Source organism: Lagopus leucura, unplaced genomic scaffold (genome assembly GCF_019238085.1).
Source record: "Lagopus leucura isolate 7727_CA_CO unplaced genomic scaffold, USGS_WTPT01 Super-Scaffold_1, whole genome shotgun sequence".
NCBI lineage: Eukaryota > Metazoa > Chordata > Aves > Galliformes > Phasianidae > Lagopus > Lagopus leucura.
In genome coordinates this window covers 21,797,497-21,820,570 of record NW_024962250.1, presented here as the reverse complement: position 1 = coordinate 21,820,570, position 23,074 = coordinate 21,797,497, and the positions used below count along the sequence as shown (strand labels likewise).

Genomic DNA, 23,074 nt, shown 5'->3' with positions numbered 1-23,074 from the left:
AAAAAGTAATACTGAGCTGTTCATAGTGAGCATCTGTTTGAAGTAGTCCTCTGGAAAGCAGCCATGTAAACCTCAAGGACATTCTCCAAATTCCCTATCCAATCTTCCCCACATCCAAATCCAATCTATTTTTTTGGAGAGGGTGTTTGTGAAGGAACAACAGAGAAGGAAGGGGCATTTTCCCTGCTTAGTCTGAATCTATGTCCCAGAACCTTCTTGAGGATCATGTCTGCTCCTTCAGCCTGGGTCCATCCTACTGCACATGAGATGCTGTAGCTCTCTCACTGAGTTGCACAGGCACACTCAGTTGGGTACTGAGATACTGAATACTGAAGGCAGTGAGCCTTCAGAGGCCAGTCACATTGCCAATACATTGTCCTCATTATTTTCCAGCACAGAAGACCAGAGATTGACTGACAACAGTGAGCATGTCCTCCATTTCAATGGGACTTGCTCTGTGATGAATCCAGTAAGATAAAAGCTTTCCTAAGTCTGCACAAGAATGCCCACAACAGACAGAGTGGGCACCTGCCTTGCCATTAGCAATGAAGTCCAGTCACTATCATAACATTTATTTCATCCATAAACACAACAGACCTAGGCCATAGTGATGTAGTCCAAGATCATTACAAGTCCACCATCCCAAGGGCTGTTCCCCAAGTGCTTTCTTTGTGCCACTCAATGCAGATGTCACTGGGACTTTGTTATAGCATCTCAAAGCCTACTGCATAATGCCAGGGCACACACACAGACAGTGAACTCATGCACCTGCACCAGGGGTTATACTGGAGTTCGTTTCCAATGAAGGCCTGCCACAAGCAGTTTTCTGTATCAGTAATTTCCGTCCATCACTATATGTAAAAATCCTACTTGAAGACAAACTGATAAGCACAATGATAAATAATAGCTCCCTTTGCTGTCCACACTTCAGCCCTGTAATTTCCCATTTACCTGGGATGTGCTTCGCCCAGCCAATGATCACCACCAATTCCCTGTCTGCCAGGTCACAGAGGGTTGTCAGGGCTTTGATGTCACTCTCCGGCATGGTTGGATCAGGCATGGCATAAATCTTCTCTGGCTCTGCCACCAGCAAGTGGGAGACGATCTTAGTCACTGCACATTTCAAAGGAGAAGTTGTTGTTTTACCTCTCGTGACATAAAGTGTCATAACAGCCCTCTCTAGAAGGGCCTTCCTGCAGAATACATGGCTACAGAGGCTGTGGGACCTCAGAAATTGTATAGGTCACAAGAAGACAATACACCGCAACCTCATATGCTGTAGTGATCTGTCTATGCCAAACCAGCTCCATACAGGGATGACAAAAGCAGTAAGCTACTGTAAGGCTGTCAATCACTATTTCAGGTAGATCCAACAGGGATAGGAGGAAGCATGAATAATCAATTGATAGGACCTGGAAAAGTTTCGGGAATTATTGGCCATATGGAAGAGAGGAATCAGCACAGGACCAATTTTGTCAGGGTAGCTTGGATGGCAGAAAAGTTCAACAAAATCACTAAATGAACTTTTATAATCTCCTAGGAAATTTCTGGTCTATATTCTAGATACAATAAATATTGCACCCAGGCTATACCTTAGATGTAGCAAGTATACTGATGCACTGTGATCACAAGAAAAAGTGCTGGTGACTGATGGGAACCAGAATTGATAACTGCTCCATTGAACATTGTGAGACCAACTAAAGGGAACACAGTGGTTGCTCAGAGGACCATAATCCAAACACTGATACATACGTGGCTTTTTAGCTGGGGGAGGGATCTGTAAGCTCAAATAAGTGCTACTCTCAGAATCCAGTCTTCTCTTGTATTTCTGGCGGCCTCCACGGACTCGATCCAGACGAACACCTGCAGTTAAAACAGGATATATTCACATGATTCCTTATAGCCTCCATCTTGATATTCAGATGTAAAATTCTGCCGAGATGTTCTCCACACTCTCCCAATCAATCATTTGAGATCTCAACTGAACTCAGAGATCCCAATAATAATAGGTAAGCTACCTCTAGCTTTCATACTACTGCTGGGAGCTTCATTTTCTTTCAAGACATTAATGAAGACAAATATTAACCCATTTGAACTCTTGAATCACCGCTAACGTGATGGACAAATGAAAAGTCTCAGAGCTCAATGTCCTCTGGATGATGATCTTGCTTTTAAAAATAAAGCCTTAAATGTCAATCAAACCTGTAGTTATAAAAATAAGGTTTCAGATTGTTGTTAAAATTGAGGAGTTAAATGTTCTGTTACCTCTCACTGCTTATGTTTGAAAAAAGTGATCTGTAGCAAATAGATTATGAACCATGAATTCAACAGAAATGTTTCAGGTTTGATCAAGTAAGGAGCCATAATAAAAGCAGAACTGAAATAAATAGAAACAACCTCTCCTACAATATAGCAGCAATAAATCTGAAGCAGGGACACACTGAAGAATTTGCTGTAGCTCTTTGAAAATACAGAGAACCAAACTGCAAATATTACAGTGAAAACAGTTCCCAGTGACTGACCCCACACAAAAAACTACAGCAGCATCGATAAACAACTGAACAGGAACTACCACTGAACTTCTGTTATCTTGAACTGCACTGGGACAAGACACGGAATTAAAAACTAATCATGAAAAAAGCCACAGATATCTGACCAATTGTCAGTTACTTCTGGCAGCCATGTTGCTGCTGGCAATTAGTTCCTGAGAAACTGGGGCAGCTCAGTCCTGCTGGAGGAAACAGCTATTGCAAAAAAAATCTCTCATGATAAAAGTAGGGGCAATCAAGTAGAATAAATCTTTGAACCTACACAATACAAGCGTATAAACACTGATGAGTTTATCTAGTCTGATCACAGGAACCAATTATGCGATACACTTACTAATCACACTGAGCCATTAATATTTTGCAATCAATTTACTGCGTAAACACAAACATCTAAAAGCAAACACTCCAAACCAGTGCTTTTTGAACAACTTGTACATCTGAAAAACCTGCAGCCTGCTGACATATATTCAACCCCAGAAGGAGACACATCTGTCACACTGTATGTCTCAAGCCAGTGCCCCATTTGCTTACTGGGTCATGGAAAAAGGAAAGCTTGCAATGCGCTCACATTGATCCCTCTGACACCACGTGAAATTATTACTTGCCACAACACCTCAATCCTGATACCACAACCAGAGCACCCAAACCAGATCAACTGACAAACAAGCACCAGCAGCCTTGCAACAGCAAAAAGAACCACTGCCAGCCAGGCCAAAGGCACTTAGCTACACAGCAGTACTGCCAGGATTTCCAGCAGGAGCAATGCCACGTGCAGGTGTATTGCCTTTAAGCCTCGGTGTGCAGGGGCATGCTGTTGGTAGGGCTACGTAGCTGCTTCCTTTTAAGAGACTAGCTGCTGCCATTAAGAGGAAGCAGGAAGGCCTGGAGTTCTTGAGACCAAAGGAACTGCTGCTGCAGGAGTGTGCTCTGGGAGGAGGACAGGCATTGGAAGATGGACAGAATGACGTGAAATAGAATGCGTGAATTCAGATCAAACCTTTCCTTCCCCTGCATTCTCTATTTCTGACACTGTATAGAGAGCTTACTGATGTCCCTAAGAGTAAGTACTACTTTTCTCCTCTATTACACAGCAGATTTTCTGAAAATGTTGCCCACTGCTTCTTTTATCTCTGTTCCCTGCAGCAGGTAGCCTGTGGGCAAAATCCTGGGAGCCCTAATAGGTTCCAGTGAGTGATTTTTAGAAAGGGCAGATGGGGAATCCCAAACCTAAGTTTATCCTGGGAGATCCTGAAGGAACAGCACTAATAAAGTCCTGGATGAAGTAGGATGCTGTCACTTCTGCCTGTGATTCTTTCCTTCTGTACATGTTTCCTGGTTTCATAAGAAAGAAGACCCCTACGCTACTATGCTCTGCTGAATGACTGACACCTACATACAGCCAGGAGAAAATGGGAGAGACAGATTTCAGGAAGTACCAGGAAACCAAGTAACCAGCTGTGAAAATTTAAAGGGTTGGGAATAATTCTGTTTGAAGGTTATGGAGGAATCCAAAAAAGGTTACAGGACTTCGCTCCTGCATCACAGCTTCCTAGGACACTCACACAAGAAAGGTCACAGGAAGGCCCATTCCCTCATGCCAATAGGATGGATTATAGGCAGGATTTCACTGGAATGGGGGACACCATTCTCAGCCCAGTGGAAACCAGCAAACAGCTCTCCACAATGCTTTTACTGTGCACTTTGCTAAGCAGTACGGAAGGACGACTGGGAGAGTTGGGAGAAAATGGGGGAAGGAGCTTTCTGTTCCTCTTCCCAAGGAGAAACATGCATCTCCAGTGCCCAGCAGAGGGATGGCTGCACAGGTTGCAGCAGTATTAAGGACCCTCAATCAGATTATAAGGACACAAACGACTTAAGTGCATTAAAAAAAAGATAAGAGAGACGCAGGGAGATTTACCGTCCATCCCTCCTTCCCTCACTAGGCAGATAGAGGTCTGTTCGCCCAAGGTCTTTAGCTTGTTTATTTTGAACAAACCTTCGTCCTCCTGTTGTTCCTGCATGAAACTCCTTGAGGCAAATGCTTTCAATCAGCATTTGCAGAGCCACTACCCTACCCTGTCATCAGCAGCTCCAGCTGTTCAGGGCAACAGCAAACAAAGGCATCTCAAGCTGAGTCCCTGACTGTGACAGTCCAGAAGTGAGCACTGTGGCAAAAGCCCTTTCCTAAAGAGCTGACAGCGTAAGGGGTCATAGATGGCAGGAAAGGGCATGGCCAAAATTCAAGATCTAATACTAAGCAGCAGTGGCTTGTTAATGTCTGCTGCTCTGCTCTGGTTTGCTCACTGATTGATTTTAAGATAGGGAGGGCGGTTACAATGCAGCTCTACTGGAGGATACCTAAGGGGTACCTAAATGGGGTGGGGAGTTGCAGTGCATGAGCTCAGAGCAAAAAAGAAAGCATCAAGTGGAGAAGAAACAGAGCAGGATGTAAACTGAATGAATGAAAGTGAGAGGGCAGAAGAGAGATGAGAGGGGCAGGGCTGGAGCAAGGCTGAGTGCTTTGTACACTGTAATCCCAAGTGCAGAGTTCACACCATGCCTGCAGCCACCTGCACTTTAACTGCAAAGTGCAGCAGTCACTTCTGAGATACAGCTGGTCAGAAGGCTCTTACGTAGGGTTTGATACCACAGCCTGACCAGACAACACCAAGAGAAAGCAGCTGACTTCCAGCTCCTGCACAGACTTATTTTTCACATGTATCACATCTGTCCAGCTCCCAGGAAACAAAGCACTCATCTTACAAAGCCATCACCATGACTGGCACTCTTGGACCCCCCCCCTTCTTGACACAGTGTCAGCAAAGATGGTCAGCTAGAGCAAACAGGATGGGAGGATTCACATTTATGATGTGAGGTGCTACAGTACAGAGCAAGGTTTGGGAAGTATCACTCTGTGCTGACCTACCTTTCTGGAAACTGCTTCTTCAGAAATGAAGGCTGTATGTGCTGAAACATCCCCTCTCCTCCCGTTCAGTGCTGCCAGGAAGTGCCGTTTGTTGAATTTTGTTACCTTTTGAGTCACTCTGCACAGCAGCCCAGCTGCCAAGCTTCCCAGAGTTGCACTGAGTCCCCACTCACCAGCAGCATGCTTTCAGCTCCCCAGCAACAAGCAAGGAGAGGGGCAAGTCCGGGGCTTGTGCAGAACTTGTCGGCTCAGCATCCTGCCCGGGGCAGGACTGTCAGTTTTCGAAGTGTCCTGTGGGTGCCACTCGTGTTCCAAGTGCTGGTGCAGAGAGGTCTGTGCCAGCACCAAGCCTCTGCAGTGGGAGAGCTGATCCACTGATCTGTTCAAGCTCCCTGCATTTCTGTGACGTGCCCCTCAGAGAGATGTCTGCCCGACAACTTTGGGATCAGATGTCCCCATGCTGACTTGATAACATCAGGCTTCGGGTGTTTTTTTTTTTTTTTTTTTTTTTCTTAATGGAAGTAAAATAATTCCATCTTTTTTTAAAAGCTGGACCTAGGCCCAGTCTGTCGGAAGTAAAAATAGCCGAGTATGCAGAGGCGACAGCATACAGAGTCAGGTTTAGTTTCTCTTTTATTTTCTGGGGACTAAAAATAATCTTAAAAGCTCTGTGAAGCTAAGCTCCGGCCATTGGGAAATGCAGTCTAGGCCCAATATCAGCTGTCGTGTCAAATTACTAGCCTCACCTCACTTTCCATCGAGTCCTATCACATGCTCATGAATTGACAGGAACAGAAAGATCCATCTTGCCACAAGAGCTAACAGAGAAGCCAAGCTACAGGGTTTATGCATGGGATAATTTGTGTCTAGACCAAGAAGGGCACAACTGAAGGGAAGAGAGGACAAGTGCTTGCTAGGGAGCAGCATCTCCAGGACTGCTTTTGCCCAGCTCACTCTATAAACCAGCCAGATCCTGTGCTTACTGCCCACCTATACCTTGAGGTACAGTCTGCATCAGTGCAACCTAGCTGCTCTCCCGAGGTCTGAACTGAGGTGTTGCTCCACAGGTGACAGAGGTACCCCTGTCCCCAGGAGCTGCAGTCTAAAGCACGGGGACTGGCAATGCCCAAGAAAGCTGGCAAACATAGGCTGAGACCAAAGAAAAAAGAAAAGGAAAAGTACTGTACGCAAGGCGTTCCTTCTCCTTTTTTGCTCAGAACATCAGGAGAGACGAGGGGATGTGGCAGTGGGAGGAGTGAGCTGGGAGGACGCCTATCAAGGAAACAGTGTAGCTATGACCTTAAAAGTTAGGGGTGCCCAGATGGGGTAAGAAACAGACCATGGAGAAAAGTGCTTAGTGAGAAGGTGGAAAGGCTGGAACCTGACTAGGTTTTCTTTTGTCACTTGTAGATTCCATCACAGGAAGAGAAGAAGTCCTGTTTATATCATAATCCCTCTCCTGTGTTACAAGGACCTATAGAGAGATGGATCTGATCCCTCCTCTGGTATTTTCAGGGATGTATTAGTTGAGTAGAAAAGTTGTTTTCCTGCTTGTCTAGCTAAACAGTCCTTGAACTGCAAGGGACAGGTTAGCCCAGCAACAACTGGTGACATACTTGGTTCCAGAGCCTGTCACATGCTCTGGAGCACTGACACAAACTGTCACACACATATAAGCTACATGTCCCCGGTGGTTGGTCCAAAGCATATAGGATCTGATGTAATTCAAAAGCTTTTGAACCCTTTTCCTCCTCAGCTGCCAGCTCTGCTGAGGTGTATCTGCATCCCTGGCCTGTCCCTCAAAGGTACAGCTTCCTTCCCATGCTGAGTCCCTAGTCACACTGGAAAACCAGGAATCAAGAAAGGCTTCAGGGGCAGAAGGGAATAAAGAATACCTCGGTACATTCTTTAGCATTCTGTAGTGCTTCCCACGCCCACACCCTCACCTTCTGTTCATGGTCCATACAAATGCTTGGACTGTTTCCCCTCATGGACCTCTAACCAGTCTGAAGAAAGACAAAAGGCGTACTGACTTTCATCACCCACAAAAGCAATACTCACACAGCAGCGGGCTGAGGGGCACTGCGAAAGAAGACACAGGCATGTGTCTACCAGGAAAAGACCATGGATGACTTTCACAGAAGGACTTAAGAGCTGACAAAGCCACAGTGCCACCAACTTTCCAAGAGATAATACTCAGAACTGAATCCCCAAAAGGGTGCTTGCTGCCTAGAGAAACCTACAGCCCCAGGTGTGTTTCCACTTACCTTACTTTAGACTTTGACAGCTTTCTTCTGTGCACCTGGGCTCCTCTGAGAAGCAACAGAGAGAAGCAGGCATATCTGCATTCACATCACCCTCCAGACACTTATGTGAGGAGATGTGATGAACCTCAGAAATGCCCTGAAGGGTCAAACCAATGCTTTTTCTAGCTCAATTTTCTATTTCACACTGAGAACATCTGTGAGAAGACTGTTAAATGTTTAGATAGAGGACACAAGCCTTTTGGAGCAGGCAAGGGAGCATGAGCATGGACTGAGGAACAAAACTCTAGATTTATGACACAACGGAGAGGCGCCGCCAGCACATGGAGAGAGGCCCACTCGTGACAAAGCTCTGCAGAGGTGAGGGAGCTCCTTGGGCCCAAGAACACAGCATGCTGCCACTTCAGCCAGCTCTCCCAGCACAGCTCTACTTGTGCCTTGGAGACTTAAAATGTCTCCTAAAATTCCCACCTCAGCAGTGGTGTTTGCACCACTAAGAACTGGTGCCCACTGACACTTGCTGAATGTACGTGCCTTAAGTTACAGCAGAGGAGTGGGACAAGCGTCCAGGCCCAACCTACTCCTGCTCAGCTCAGGGGATCTTACCCACAGATTTATTGCATGATGATTGGCATCTAAAAATCCTTGGACAGTTGCAGTTTTTATCAGCTTCCTCTTTTTGTATGTGCTATAAGAGCACTAAGCACAGCTTCTAGTGATGGAATACACTCACAAACCTTTGTAGAGGCAATCCCTCTCTGAATTTGCACTGAAGTACATCAAAGAATCTGGACTTCATGTTTGATAGAACAGAGGTTCAGTTACATATAACAAGAACCTACGGACTCATCTGGGCAGATTAATGGTTCAAAATGAATGGAGAAAACCAACCTTGACAGATTGATAATCCACTGGATGTGGCAGAAGGTGTTGCAAGGGTCCATGATGCACCAGTCTGGTGTTCAGAAAACAGATACCAAGTGCTATGGTTCCAGTGTACACTCACTGATGGTCCATCCACTAGAAGCCTCAGTTCTGGAGCTTTACCAGCATCCTACCAAAGGCTGCATATGCTCTATGTTGTGCTACCACGCAGCCCAATTCTAGCCATACTGTAAATGCTCAATTCATGTCTTGGAAAATGGCTGGGTGTAGAAAATACAAACATCAGGATGCCACTCACTGCATCTGGAAATCCTATGTCAGAGGACAGAGAAGTTGGTTGCCCGTCTGTTTTTAAACACAAGGGTATTTTAGAGTAAGAAAAATAAATTTTCTCTTTTTTTTTTCATCTGGATGCCTCCAGTAGTGATATTTCTGGCACCGGCTGGAGGCAGAATACTTTATAAATACAAAGCCATTAAATCCCATGCAGCAGCAACCTGATCGGGGCTGCCTTTTAATTTCCTGACATGAGCTGGCCACTAACCCAATTACCCAGAATCCCCGGAGGAGCCCTCATCCTTCCCAGGAAGCACAAAGCAAAAACCCAAGCATATTGCAGGGATGTCAGCTGAGCTTTCACTGGAATCAAATGTCTTTTCGAGAACACATGGTTTGGAAGCAGGGATGGGGGCAGGAGGGAGCAGTTGCTGGAAACGCTTTGCTTCATTGAGAGATTCTGACACTTAAAAAGAGAAATGAAACACCCTCCATTTGGATATGTTGCTGAAAGGAGGTCCACTGTTGATTCAGTTATCTGGATTTTAGTGAACAATGAAGGCAAGTTATGAGGTAGAAGTATTTTGAGATTGCCAGTGCCAGGAATCCCTTGTTTAGGTACTGGACAATGGCACCCAATTTATAAAATCACAGAGCCAGGCCTACTCAGGAGCGACAGGTTTGTTTCTTTGGACAGCATTTGTAACAGCCACTGGCTGCATCTGGTAAGGGAAAGAGCAGAGTTAGGATAGTTCTACTGGCTGCAGTAGGCAGGGTATTGCCAAAGGCTCTACAGACAGGTGAAAAAGGGGAACAGCTAATGGGAAGACGAGCAGGGTGAATTCTGTGGCTCTTCTCTCTTCACTTCTCATTCATATTTCAGTCCTTGGCCCTGTAGTGTCAGTATCCACACATTCTAGTGATGAGTACATCACAAATCAGATTAGACAGATAACAGTTCGGGAGCTTGGGGGATTTGTAACAAGGAATTTGGATGTCCTGTTGAATTTTAACATGTTCTCTAGTCTTACTTATTGAAGTGCATTAGTATGACAAGGAGCAAAGCTTGGGAAATGAATGGTTGTACCTGGGATTACTATATCACAGCAGATACACTTCTGGGAAGAAACAGAGTCATGTAGCTGAAGTAAGTCATCCACCTTTCTTCGCTAATTGCCTAAACTCTCTCTTGCTGTTAAAGAGCCACCCTTTTCTGCATCCAGATCCAGACTTCTTTCCCCTACCTTTCTTATGCATGTAGACTTCACCCTCACCACATAAGTAAAAACTGCTGGGTGACCCTCAGAGCAAGGAGGCCAGGCCAGGGGGGCATCTTGAACATAGCAGTTTTCCTATCTGGGAATTCTTATAAGAAATGCATCTGGGAAACTTTGGATGTAAATATTTTCTGAAATAAGGTGCACCTCATCTGCCACAGGATACATCCCCAAGGCCCTTTCAGTCTGCCCTCTTTCTTGGAAGCCCCACAGGCCATCCTCAATGGCTAGGCATCCTTACAGGTAACATGTCTGTTTGCAGACAGATTTTGCAGAACAGGAAGGTATGCACTTCGGCTGGACAAAGCTGTAGAGAAGCCCCATTCATCTCTGCCTGCAGATACCTCAGCCAGGCCACAATCAGCAGAGCACAGGCTTTCTAGGGACATAACTTCTCTACAGGGACTCTTGGATTGGGGTACGCTGGAATCACAAACTCCAAATCCAGCAGCCTCCTGTCCAGGTCTCTGAATGAGGGGGCAATTAGAGCTCTCTGAAGGCACAATCCAGATGGAAGGGAAAGTGAGAGACGGACAGCTAGACAGGCCAACACATCTGATTCTGTTGGGCTCCGCAGGCATTGCTTTCTGCCAGTCACTCTCCCCAGTGAGTCTCGCCTGCCCTGCAGCGTCACGCCTGGAGAACCTGAGACAGCAAAGCTCTGGTGTCTGTGCGGTTCCCTCGCTGCAATGCATTGATCGGAGATCTCTTAAAGAAAGTGGCCTGGATATCTGAGACACCTATTGATCGCCCCATCGGCTCTCTTCCTGCCCTGATCCTCATTCACTTGGCATTGCCCGAACAACCTGCACCTCTGTGTTAGGGACAGTCTCCCAGGTCTTAAAGGGACACGGTTGGCTGTTCAGCTCCCTGCAGTCCCTTGGAAAAGAAAGAACGTGCCTGGTGACCCTCATGTGCATTTGCAAGGGGATTCTGCTTCTGCAGAATCAAGTTGAGCATTCAGGAGTAAAGTAGAGGCTTGAAGTCATTGCTACCTGCTTTTTGACATCTTTAATTACTGGTTCCCCCTGCTTGAAAAATAGGCCCACACCACATGCTCAGTGAGCAGACAGAGGTGTGTATATCACGTGTAAGGACAATAACCAGAAGAATCTTTCCTGTCTTACCGAGAAGAAATCACAAAGCACTGAACTAGGCACGAATAGAATATCATATTTTTCTTCTTCAGAGAAAGGCAGTTTCATTTCCCAGAAATGTCTCACAGTAAGTTACCAGATCAGTACCAAAGATCTCAAAGAGAGATGCAGCAAGAGACAAACTGGCTTCAAGATCTCTCATTTAGCCGTAAGATCACTTTTCTCCAAACTCTGGGCAATCAAACAGGAGAATGAACCTGGCTTAGCAGCCTTCTGCCATGTATGGACCCAAGGAAGAAGACTGATGTAAACCAAAGCAAGGAAAAACAGAAAATACTGAAAGGAAAAATAGCACGTAGCTTGAAGATGAAAACATCCTAATGAGCACATGGGGACTGCAGGATAGGTTCTCTGGGAAAGCCAAAACACCAGGGATTTCAAAAACCAGTCAAACTACTAGAAATGTGTAACAGGGAACACTGTTGCCCTGGTGGATAAAGCGATGGATGAGCTAACAGAATGACAGATCAGAGATGTAAAAAACCAACGAACCTTTTCTAATCCAAAATCTCTTGTCAATTCTGCATTTCTGAGTAAGTCAAACAATTATGGATTTGTTCTTTCCTGAAACTCCTGGCCCTGTGGAGATCAAAGACTGTGAAGCCATTTTTTATCCCTTTTTGGATTTTGCTTTTAAAGATGTGTATTGATTAAATTCTGTATACTAATAACTTTGCGCTTCACATAAAGTTAACTAATCAGTGCTTATAACCCTTTTGCAAAGCAGTCTGACCCTTATTTCTCAGCTGGTAAAGATGAGCAAAAGAGAGAGAAAAGAAGCAGCATTTCCTACATCAGCTGACCACTCAGCATTAGGATAAAAAATTCCTGTTAGATTGCTAAAATAGGCTCTTCTCCTTCCCTTGATATTGTCAAGTGTTCGTACATCCCATTGCTATCAATAAATCTAAATGCTGTATATTCCACAGCTCTAAATATTATGGGAAGGATCACAGATACACTAACATCAATAGCAAACCACCCTTCCCTAGTGGTTTAATGATGCCAAATCAATCCCTATATGAATAACCAAAGACACTTCAGCACAAAAGCAGCCTTAAAGAGTCAAATTTCAGTTTACAATGATTTGTATCCCACAGGGTTCAGGAGGTCAGACACAGCATGGTGTGAATGAAACTATGCTGTTTGTCAGCCTGTCTCTGGTCTGGTAGGAGTTAACTGTTTTCACACAACTTGGTGGCTAAGCCACAGTTCAGACCCTGCTCTGGACTGCATTACACTCCTAGAACTGGGAGCAGAGGTTGCCCTGGCTGCAGTCAAGCCAGCACAGGCTCCTGCTGCTCAGAGCTGCCAAGCTCTGAGAGGCTCAACTGCTTGGATGAAGGGCAGTACAGACACAGGCAGCCAGCAAGCCAGGACCCGTGCTGCTGCTCTGCAGAGCGACTGGAGCCACATCATCATATTTTTATGGTTGTTTTACATGATTAATGTGAGCAGGCTCTCTCATAACCAATGTGCTCTTCCACTAAAGGCAACATCAATATCATGGACTGGTATGTGAGTGAGGGGATATAATGCTCCCCAGAATGACCACACACAGGAAAGCTGCTTTAAAGGAGTTTCTCTATAAATCCCAAAGCAGGTGCCTCCCTCCCAGCAGAAGATCAAGACCTTCCCAACTCGATAACCTGCCGGGGAGAGATAGACTACACAAGACTGCATCTCCTTCCCTTGGTACCTGGTGTGCTCCAGCAGGAAGATATTTAACCACAGAAGCTGCACATCCATCAAAGAACAGGACAGAGTTTAACATCTAATCTACATTTTTAACAATACAGGCTGCCATCAACTTGCCTCTCAAGAAATGAGAGAGCACCAGTGCAAAGCAATACAGGTTCAAGTGACATCGTGCAATTCATCACTGGCTGCTAAAATGGTATGATCTGGAAGCACGATGCATGCTGGCATTTTGGCTCCAGCACACTGGCCTTGTGCAGACCACAGCTAGCTGTTGTTCCTTTTAGACAAACGGAGGGCACTGTTCTCTGTCAGGTACAGCAGTTCAGAGGGTTACAAGTAGCTCTCCTCCTTCCTACCCCCCCTCCTCTCGGTTCCTCTCCCTGAGGGACCCAAAGGAAACAAAGCTTTAAAGCCAATCCATAAGAATGTGTTTAATTGCCACTGAATTCCCTGCGGTTCACCTTGAATGGACAAGGATTGGGGAGGCAGGGGGGAAGGGAGGAAAAGCAGCACAAGAAAAGCTGAACACTGCTTAGAGAACACCGAACAGATCAATAAGCTGAACAGGTTGAGCATGCAGGGCAGGCAACCCACAGCTCCCAGACAAACCTGTGCTCCTCAACATCTTCAGAAAGTCTCCTGAGTGGAAACATGGGCAGACCTTCAAGCACACTGTGCCATAGCTTTGCATTAACTCAATCCTTCCCTTACTAAGCCCAGACAACCCAGTCATAATCAAGCAAGAACCTTTCCTTCTCAATACTGGAAAATGACCTGGAGGGAAAGAGAACAATACCATCCAGCCTGGGGTTCTTTCAGGAAGGAAACGGTTTGGCACAGCCTGTTTCCAGTTATCTGTTGAATCTGCTATCACGCTGAAAGTAATATCCTAGCATTAGTGTGCTGACTAGAACCACCCTCCTCTCTGGATTGTCTTCTTGGTAACGGCCCATCCTGACTCTTCTAAAATTCCTATATAGAGATACTTTAGAAAAACCTGAGAGCACAAGCATATATTTGCCCTAGGGGATTCTACAAGGCCTGGATTTCCAGGTCAGGACAGACAGCAACTGCATCTTACCTTCTTTCAGCATCCCCACTTTGAGGCATTTCATGAAGCGACAGGCTTGACAGGACTTGCGCCTCCGTTTTGTGATCTCACATTCATTGGTGGCTGGGCAGCTGTATTCAATATTCCCTGCAATCAAACACAGATATGGTCACTCAGGAGCCATATTCTCACTGACCCAGAAGTAGGCTGAAGTGCCCAAGTATTTCCATAACCATTGGTCTCTATGTTTGCTCACTCATTTGCTCACACACACAGACCACATCTGGCTTGTGATGGATGGCTCTTTGAGAACCCAGCACTACTTACTGGAGCTCATTTCAGAAAAAAAGCAACACTGCTGTTTGTACTGGGAGAAACCTGCCCATCTAAGGGGCTGACTCAAAGCTGGGCTTTCAGGCACACAGTATTTTCAAAGCACATCATCACTTCTTATGCTGCGTCACTTACTACCTGTTCCCTGAAGCCCTGAGAGCTAGAGCAAATCTCACTCCACATCTACCAGGTGGATGTCACCTGTCTTCTTTGTCTTGCTTTGGGTACCACAGAGCTAGGAGGTGGGATTTCCTCCTTTGCTTCCTCCTGTCAGTGACATCCTGCAGGTAGCAGGGAAGCAGTTGGTGAGAAAAATGGGTAAGATGTAAAATGCAACCTATCTATGCAAATCTTTTCAGTTTTACGTTAATAGTCCTTATCATTTCTTTGTAGAGAAGATAATTTCTTTCCTTATTTCCTTTCATTTATGATCACAACATCACCTCCAAGACAAAACAGGAAAAGAGACACCCCAAATTTGTTTCTGCTCATTTTGTATTTTATAATAAGCCAAGCATGTAACTGAAACATGGAAGCAGGGGTCTGATATGAGGATGGAGTGGATAGTACACTGAATGACATGTAAAGCAGCAATTATTTAGCCCTAGAAGATAACAAACAGAAACAGCTGTCTTCATCCTGACATTGACTGTGAAGATGCTTCTGAAGAGGACTATTCAGTTTTTGCTGTGGAGCAGGACCAGAAACCTGGCGTCAACAGTGATAATGTATTGCTAGGCAGTCTGGCTACTAGGTAAAACAGGCAGCTCCAAAAGGGATTTCTAAAATCTACAATTAGTTCAGAAGGATGGAAAGGTTGCTTTGGTGGTTCAGAGCAGGAAACTGAGAGCCAAGAGTTCACTCACAGCTGTAGGAAAGAGCACATGTGAGAGCAGAGAGGGGACACAGCCTGGACTTTGTATGCCACCAGATTAGAAGGGAAGCTCCCAGTTCAGTAACACCAGGACAGGACACTTGATTTTTGTTCCTAGATATGCAATGGATTTCTAGTTCTTGTTCAAGACCCTTCTTTTCTCTGCATATATGCATACAGATTCTAGGGGTGATAACTAGATCTTGGGACTAACTAAGCAGTCAGAGAATCCACTGACAATCAGACCTAAAAGAGAGATAGATTCAAAAGGAGGAAAGCACCATTTTATTTATTTCATTATGCTCGGCCCTTGCTGGGTGAAACCTCAGAAGCATACAGCCCCTAGAAGTACAGACATTATCTGCCTGCTAGTTACAAACCTGCCCTCTATCTTGTCACAAGACCTGCAACTTGACTTTAAGCTCCAGGCTGTCCACCTCATTCCTCACCATTGTTCCTTCATGCCCAAAATGCAGCTTGTCCACACACACAAAAAAAACGTTGCACAAGTTGCTTCCATTCAGACCGTATTTGGTCATTGTGCAGCACCTGAATTTCAATAGCTAGCAATGTACCAAGGTTCTCAGAGAGCTGGAAATTGAGATTCAGGTATGATCTCAGGGTAATAAACTCCTGCTCTAGACACAGAGCTCCACTGCCTTACAGATTTCTGAATACAGAGGCCTGATCTCTACTTGCTGTGCCCAGCACAGGAAGGAACAGAGCAGGAACAAACCTGGAATAAAACTCCACCATAATCTCACTTTTGAAGGTCTTGTCTTAGTTTCAATATTCACCTTGCATACCAAAACCAGCACCAGGGTTTTGGAGAGCAAAATATTTCATTTTTTATGGTTTCAAGGCCAAAAATTCAGCCCCTAAGACAGAGACACCCAAGGGGGCACAGAGCCCTAACAGCAGCAGAAGGCAATGACAGCCCTTTCCAGAAGTTCAAGGTCCCTCTACAATGAGTCAGGCAGATCCTTCAACTTCTTCATGCCTCCCCCTGACAAAGTACTGGCAGTGGTCTATGTAGCCTAGATCACAACTCAACTGTGAAAGTGTCAGAGTAAGCACTGGGTATCGTATGTACCATATAGGGACATATAATTTGAATATGCAGCTTTCAAAGGCATTCTGTACTGGGATCACAACTGTTAAAGCATCAGAAGGGAGTGGCCACTGGGCCAGCTCCCCTTCCTGTATGGCAACACAGCAGCCACCATGCGGTGCTGCAGCCATAGGGTTTATGGGTATGTAAAAGTGAGAAAAATACACCTACCAGTGGGACGTCCCTTTCAGCGTGTCTTATTGCCTTCACATTGAACGCAGGTTTGCATGTTCTTACATATACCCCGTTCCCAGTCTCAAGGAAGAAAGCACCAGCAACCATGTCCTGCAGCCCGCTCTGCTGGGTAAATGCTAGAGGTGAAGCCCAGTGTGTTCTCTCCACAAAAGAACTGACACTAGGAGATGCAAGACAGTGCTGCCAAGCTAAACAGACTTTTTTTTATCAAGCCCCAAATGCACCCTGTACTGGATGGACTGAAAGCTACAGCTGGGGGCAATATCCAAGTGTTTGCAGGCAGTCACCAGGGAAGGCACTATCAGCATTACCCAGGCAGAATTCATCCAAGAAAAGCTCATCTCCAAAACTTCGTAACAAAGTTCTCTGACTTTTTTCATTGTTTGTTCTCTCAATTTCTTTTATGGGTCCTGGGGCCGGCTGCCAGCACAGCGAGCTGCTCGCAGCTCCTGTAATTTCTGTAAGTGCCCTATGATAAAGTGATGAGATTAACTCATCGGAATTCCAGCAGCCTCACAGCGGCTGGCGGTCACACCATCAGCCTGGCTGCTGGCGCTTAGAGAGTGCTCCCTCTTTGCTACAGCAGCTGGGGTGCAGAAGGGCCTCTGTGCACACAAGAGCTCAGACAGACAAGTCCTTATACGAGTATAAATTTGTGGCACGTATTGTATTGTGAATTGTAGATTATGTGACCTAGAAAGAAAAGGCAAGAAAATGGGATAATCTAGTAGACAAGGCCTTGCTTTGAACAGTCATTTATTAGAAAAGCTTTCCTTGATTTAGGTAATATTTACATTTGATCCAAAAAACCTGCTAGGACCTCACCGATGCCACCACACAAGGCTGACCTAAAAAACAGCTTCAAAAAAACCAAGTGGCTGCTGACCAGATCAAAGTCTGGATTTATTCTGAGCTTTCCTCTTGGAGGTCAAATCACTTCCTCTCTGTGTCCTGGTCTTCCCATCATCAAAATTGGGTGAGCTACCAAACCTGTCTCCTGGGGGGATCGTGAGTCTTGATTCATTAGGGTCTAACTGCACTTTATAGCCTTTAGATGAGAGATGCTAAGGAACAGCCAAGGACTATTGAAGTGACAGGTCATGTATTTTTATGCTGGAGAACTGTAAAATTACCCTATTTTCTGCAAAATAGAGACCTTTGACTGTTAAACAGTTTGGAACAAAATATTCAGTGAACACATAATTGGAATACCTGAAAATTGGAGTCTCCTAGATGACACGTCCTCTCTGGAAGGGGAGGATCTGGGAAGGGGAGAACGACTCTCGGAGGTTGGAGAATGTGGTAACTTGTCACACAGCTCCTGCTCATGTTATGGACTTGGTTCCTCAAGGGAGATGAGCTCAGAATTGGTATAGCACTCAAAGCACAAGCTGCTCACCCCGCTTAGTCAGATCCTGCCTATTCCACCACATACAAGAAAGGAAACTTAGGGACAATCAAACAGAAATAACCAGGAAAGTCCTCAGAGATGAAGCCTTTTCAACTTCTGCTTTCTGAAACAAACAAGCAAACAACTGAACCTCTTATTTCCTTCTGGTTTCTTCTGCACTCCTCTTCACCATTCTTTCCCTATCCTCTTCCTTGCATGCTCCATCCTGCTACTGCTGCATACCCGTCTCTCCCGCCCTCTGTTTCCTTAGTCAAGCTTCCCCTGAATTCCAGTGAAAAGCCTACATTTCAACCTATTTGCTATTAAATGCCAAGTTTTGTTTGTTCAGGATAAAAAGTTTTCTTTCACCCCTATGATTTGATGCAACACACTGCAGTTATGACCAGCAGCATGGTTCCACAGTGCTGGTCCTGTGGTGCCAGAGGGCTGGGAAAAACTCACAGGGAAATCCATCTTGCAGCCTTCCCAGCTCATGCATTTGTTGCCTTTTATCCTTTCTCTCTTTCTTTTTTTCTTTTTTTCCTTCAAGGACTGCTTTCAGAATATTGTAGGTTTAGGGGAGTTCTATCAAGCACAGAGCATCGTGCCTTGCAAATTTTTGTCCAGAATCTGTTTGGTTTTGTTTTTTCTTTTTTCTCCAATTCCAAAGGCAAGTGATCATTTGGTGTCCCACTGAAAAAAGACCTAAAAACTGCAAAATGGCCCATGGTGAATGACCAGCAGTGTCTCTGCTCTCAGTGGGCACCAGTCCAATCTCTTCTACAGCAGGACAAGGGAACGCTCATAGGAAGCATGCAGGGGATTCTCTGTTACCTTCCACTTAAATTAGCTGAGACATCATAATCTGAGTCCTGGTGTGAGGACAGGTACTTTGTGAAAATCAGAGGAAAATTTCCATGAGAGCAAATAGAGGTCTCTCCAGGTGTAGTACCAGCACTGTTTGCCTTCTTTGCTCCATGCAAAAGGACTTGGACGTTTTTGCAGTGTTGGTCAAGTCACCCTCTTGCCTGCATGTGGCTGCAGGACTTGAGCCCTGGGCAGCACACAGCTTTCTCTCAGCCTGACATAGTTTCTTGCAGACAGGTTTCTGACACGGAAGTATTTACCTATTGAAGTTTTGGATAACAGATCCTCTGCACAAAGCAATCTCTACGGATGCACTGAGGCAAAAATAAAATGCAAAACTAACAAGGTTGAATTGGACTGCAGATGATTTTCTGACTTCAAGTACTAGAGCTATGATAATAAATAGCAGTCGGGCACTAGATCCTGGAAATACTGTGCTTTTTCTAGCCATGCTACAAAAGTTTTCGGAAGTCTAAGACACTGTGTTTTTGCTGTGAGTTCCCATCTGAGAAATATGAGAAGGACAGAGGGACAGGACAGAGCTGACTGCCACAGCCACTACTGCAGGGTCACAAACCTCCCTCCTGCATCTCACAGGTTCTTTGCTGCACTTGTGGAAGACTTTTGCGCTCAGGAAGATGTGCAGACTCTCTCAGCTGCTCTTACCTTCCCAGCAGCCATGCTGATCACTATAAATACAACCAGGAGGCCCTAAAAGACCACACATTTTGTTTCAAGCCTGTTATAAATCCACATAAATCTTCTGAGTTGCATTATCCACATTTTAAGCCCCTTAGTGGTGTAAGGGCATCCAGGCACAGCAGCTGTGTAGTGATGTTCACAGAGTTTGAAGTTTGCAAGACTCAAGCAGAGAATCCATGGATGCAGATGCTTTGCCTGATAAACACCCTGGCCTTTCAGAAGATGATGTTAAAGATGCCTCTTCTCTCTCTCTCTCTCTCCAATGCCCCAATTCTCCTCAACATGAATTCTTGTAAGTCCTGTTGTTTCACCTTATGGGTATGAGTTCCAAGCACACAACAGACTGACTCACAAAGATCAGAGAGGGAAATCTTAATTCAGGTTTATTTTGCTGACTTTAAGATTTTATATTAATGGTCATTTTAGAAATAGCCTTAATTTTCACTATTTGAAAATGAAAAATAGATGAAGGGCAGTAATAATCATGAATATGTTGAATAATAAGGACAGCCATATGGTTACGTAGCACTGTTCTTAGTTTAATGCTCAGAGAAGTAAAACTGTTTACCAGTTAGAACTGAAAAACAAAAGCTAATGACAATTATTTGATTGATTTATAATGTTCTATCTGCTGAGCAAACTACTACAAGAATGAATAGTCAGATTATGAATATGTATCCATAGCATTTGTCTTAAATTTGGATGAGAGAATTATGTAGGATTTCTATGGAATATGAATTTTAAAAGTTTTTAATTCAGAAATATTCAAACCATTACCTTTCTTGTAACAGACCTATTTCATTTCATTTAACTAGTATGAAATTTTGCTTTCAAATCAGTCCTGTCTTAAGCAACAACAGTAGCACATTTCAACATGCCCAGAGAAGCTGTGGGTGCCCCATCCTCAGAGGTGCTCAGGATGAGGCTGGATGGGGCCCTGGGCAACTTCGATCTGGTGGGTGGCAGCCCTACCCATGGCAGGGAGGTTGGAACTAAATGATCTTTAAGGTCCCTTTAACCTAAGCCATTCTATGATTCTATGATTTTACGACCAGAGATACACAACCACATCCCTGCTGGCTTTCAGCCCATCTCCTTCCCATCAGTCAAAAAGCAGTGGACTTCATGATGTTGAGGACAGCCTGGACTCACCTGGCTGAAAGGAAGAGTAAGTGGCAGAGCTGTCAGGCTCTGCCATACTTTAATTAAAAACAAAAAACAAAAAACAAACTTTACCTCAAAAAGCCCTTTTAACTCAAAAAAAAGTCTGCAAATTGGGTGTAATACAGCTGAAGAATGAGTACCTTTTGGAAATGTTTTTGCCTGTCTCTTGTTTGTTATACTTGAGCTCTTTCCCATGTGTACACAGGGTTGAGTGGATACAGCATCACTACAGCACAGCCCTAGGAATTTTACATTTTCCTGAGTCAACCAAAACGTGCAATCCTATTGCCTACCCAATCTCCCTAGGCTCAGCCTTCAGCTCCATAGCTAGAACCATTCACACTTGGCACAACACACTGGGCTCTCCCACTACTGGGAACTGAAGCATTTTGGTACCTCGGTTACTAACACAAGCTGATGACAGGGTGAGAGAAATCTTCACTTACTCCTTCCCCCCATCTGTTACACGTTAACAGGCAATCAATTAGGGAACCACAGGGAGAATATGGCTGTGCTGGGCAGGAGGGCTTGGAGAGAAGCAGTCTCCTTTCCTAGGATGAAATCAGCTGATGTAATACTAAGGCTGATTACAGGTTCTAGTTACTGTTGCTCTGGATCATTTTCAACTTCTCAAAACTTCCTAGATTTCTTTTTCCTCTCCCCAGGTTAAGCCTATATTCCGCTCTGCCACAAAAAAGTTCTTGTATTGCTCCCATGAGGAGTTAGTTTTTCATCATCTTCCTGTATAAAAAGCCCGTAAGGGCTTTGCTTCAGAGTAATACCCTTTCCCTCCTTTAGTACCCAAACGTGCCAAAAAGAAACACAGGGAATGGGTCCAAGTGCTGGAGAAGGAACAGAGTCTGTGCTGACAGTCAGAAGTGCGACTAAAAGTCCAATCACAGGAGATTCAGCAATGATAAATCACAGGAATTCTGCCAGAGCATAGGCCAATACTCTAGGGATAGACACCCTTTCCACATGGCATAATGAAAAAGGAAGACTCAGTGGGGCAATACAGAATGATCATCTCCATAGCAGTATAGTGGCATGGAGATACACCTGGAATCTTAAAAAAATTAAATGAAAAATAGTCAGTTCTGTAGAGATCCGTGCTAATCTGCACTCTGTATTGCTCTGTTCACTCCAGAATTGAACATTCCTAGTGATGGAGTATTAATTAAGTACGACTGACCCAGTCAATGAACAAAATAAAAAAAAAAAAAAAAAAAAAAAAAAGAAAAAAAAAAGAAAAAAAGAGTGCTTTCCCCACAAGTGGACTTACTTCATTTCACAGAAGTCAAGAGAGTGTTGGTGTGGTGGGCTGACATCAGCCAGCTACCAACACAATGGCTTGCTCTCTAGTCAACACACTAGTATGCTTTCTATTGCAAAGTGAATTCTTCTGTCCTTTTTTTTCAGTTAGAGAGTGTAAGAAGCAGAGAGAGTACCTGTGTGTTCAGGCATGTTTGCTCATACATAGTCTGCTTGTGTAAGTACAACCAAGCATCTGAAGATATCAGAGCCTGCCCGTATGCACTTCTACTTTCAGCTGTATTGTTGGACCTGCACATGTACACATCTGCAGCATGCCTTTGGCACTCAGGACACAGGCATATACCATATATGTGAACTGTATTCACAAGATCAGTGAGCGGCAATTTGTCTACTTATACACTCACTGAGGTTATCAAAGTCATCTAAGGAATTTCTGATCATTGGTTAAGACTGACAAAAATTGGTACACTGTACCTTGAATAGTCCTCTTGAAGAAGGCTTTGCATGCCTCACAGGAAGCCACACCGTAATGGTACCCAGAAGCAATATCCCCGCACACCAGGCACAGCCGCTTGGGGATGGCATTAAGCATGTACTCGCACTTGGTGGGTGAATCCTCCATGATGGCACTGGCGCAGTCATCGTATCGCTTACGGCAGGACCCACCACCAATCCCTGTGCCATTGAACATGGGTGGTGAGTCCAGGCCGTTGGGGTGGCCACCCATGGCAATGCCGTAGCCACCGCTAGCGTCAGAGGAGCCACTTGGGCTGTGGTGGCTGATGGCGTCGATGCCAGATGATGGGCTGGAGGGCTCGGTTTTGATGAAGGACCCACAGCTGGAGGAGAGATGCCGCTCCTCCGTGGCCATTCTGCCAAGCAGCCTGCAAAGAGAGAGCAAAGATGTTCAGTGGCCTCCTGGCTAAAAGCAGCTCCTAAGTAGTCAAAGGAGAGCTCTCCTTTCCCACCTCAGTCCAATTCCAGTTGCCTCAGGCAGTCCAACACCACACAGGTGCTTCTCCTCAGGGATACAACACAAATCACTAAGAACCATTGCCTACTTCCCACCAAATCACA

The 23,074-nt window shown here is 45.0% G+C and overlaps 1 protein-coding gene and 1 long non-coding RNA gene across 2 annotated transcripts in view; one reads left to right on the top strand and one right to left on the bottom strand.

The window, feature by feature from the left end:
* LOC122176623 overlaps window positions 1-23,074 on the top strand; it is a 157,842-nt gene that overhangs the window by 118,196 nt on the left and 16,572 nt on the right. The gene's annotated exons all lie outside the window — the stretch shown is intronic.
* GPATCH2L (G-patch domain containing 2 like) overlaps window positions 1,778-23,074 on the bottom strand; it is a 187,271-nt gene continuing 165,974 nt past the window's right edge. The window contains exons 11-13 of the mRNA XM_042864953.1: window positions 22,472-22,881; window positions 14,117-14,233; window positions 1,778-1,863 (exon numbers count right to left, since the gene is read on the bottom strand). Of these exons, the coding sequence (XP_042720887.1) occupies window positions 14,147-14,233; window positions 22,472-22,881 (497 nt within the window). The 3' untranslated portion in view covers window positions 1,778-1,863; window positions 14,117-14,146. The remainder of the gene's footprint in view (window positions 1,864-14,116; window positions 14,234-22,471; window positions 22,882-23,074) is intronic.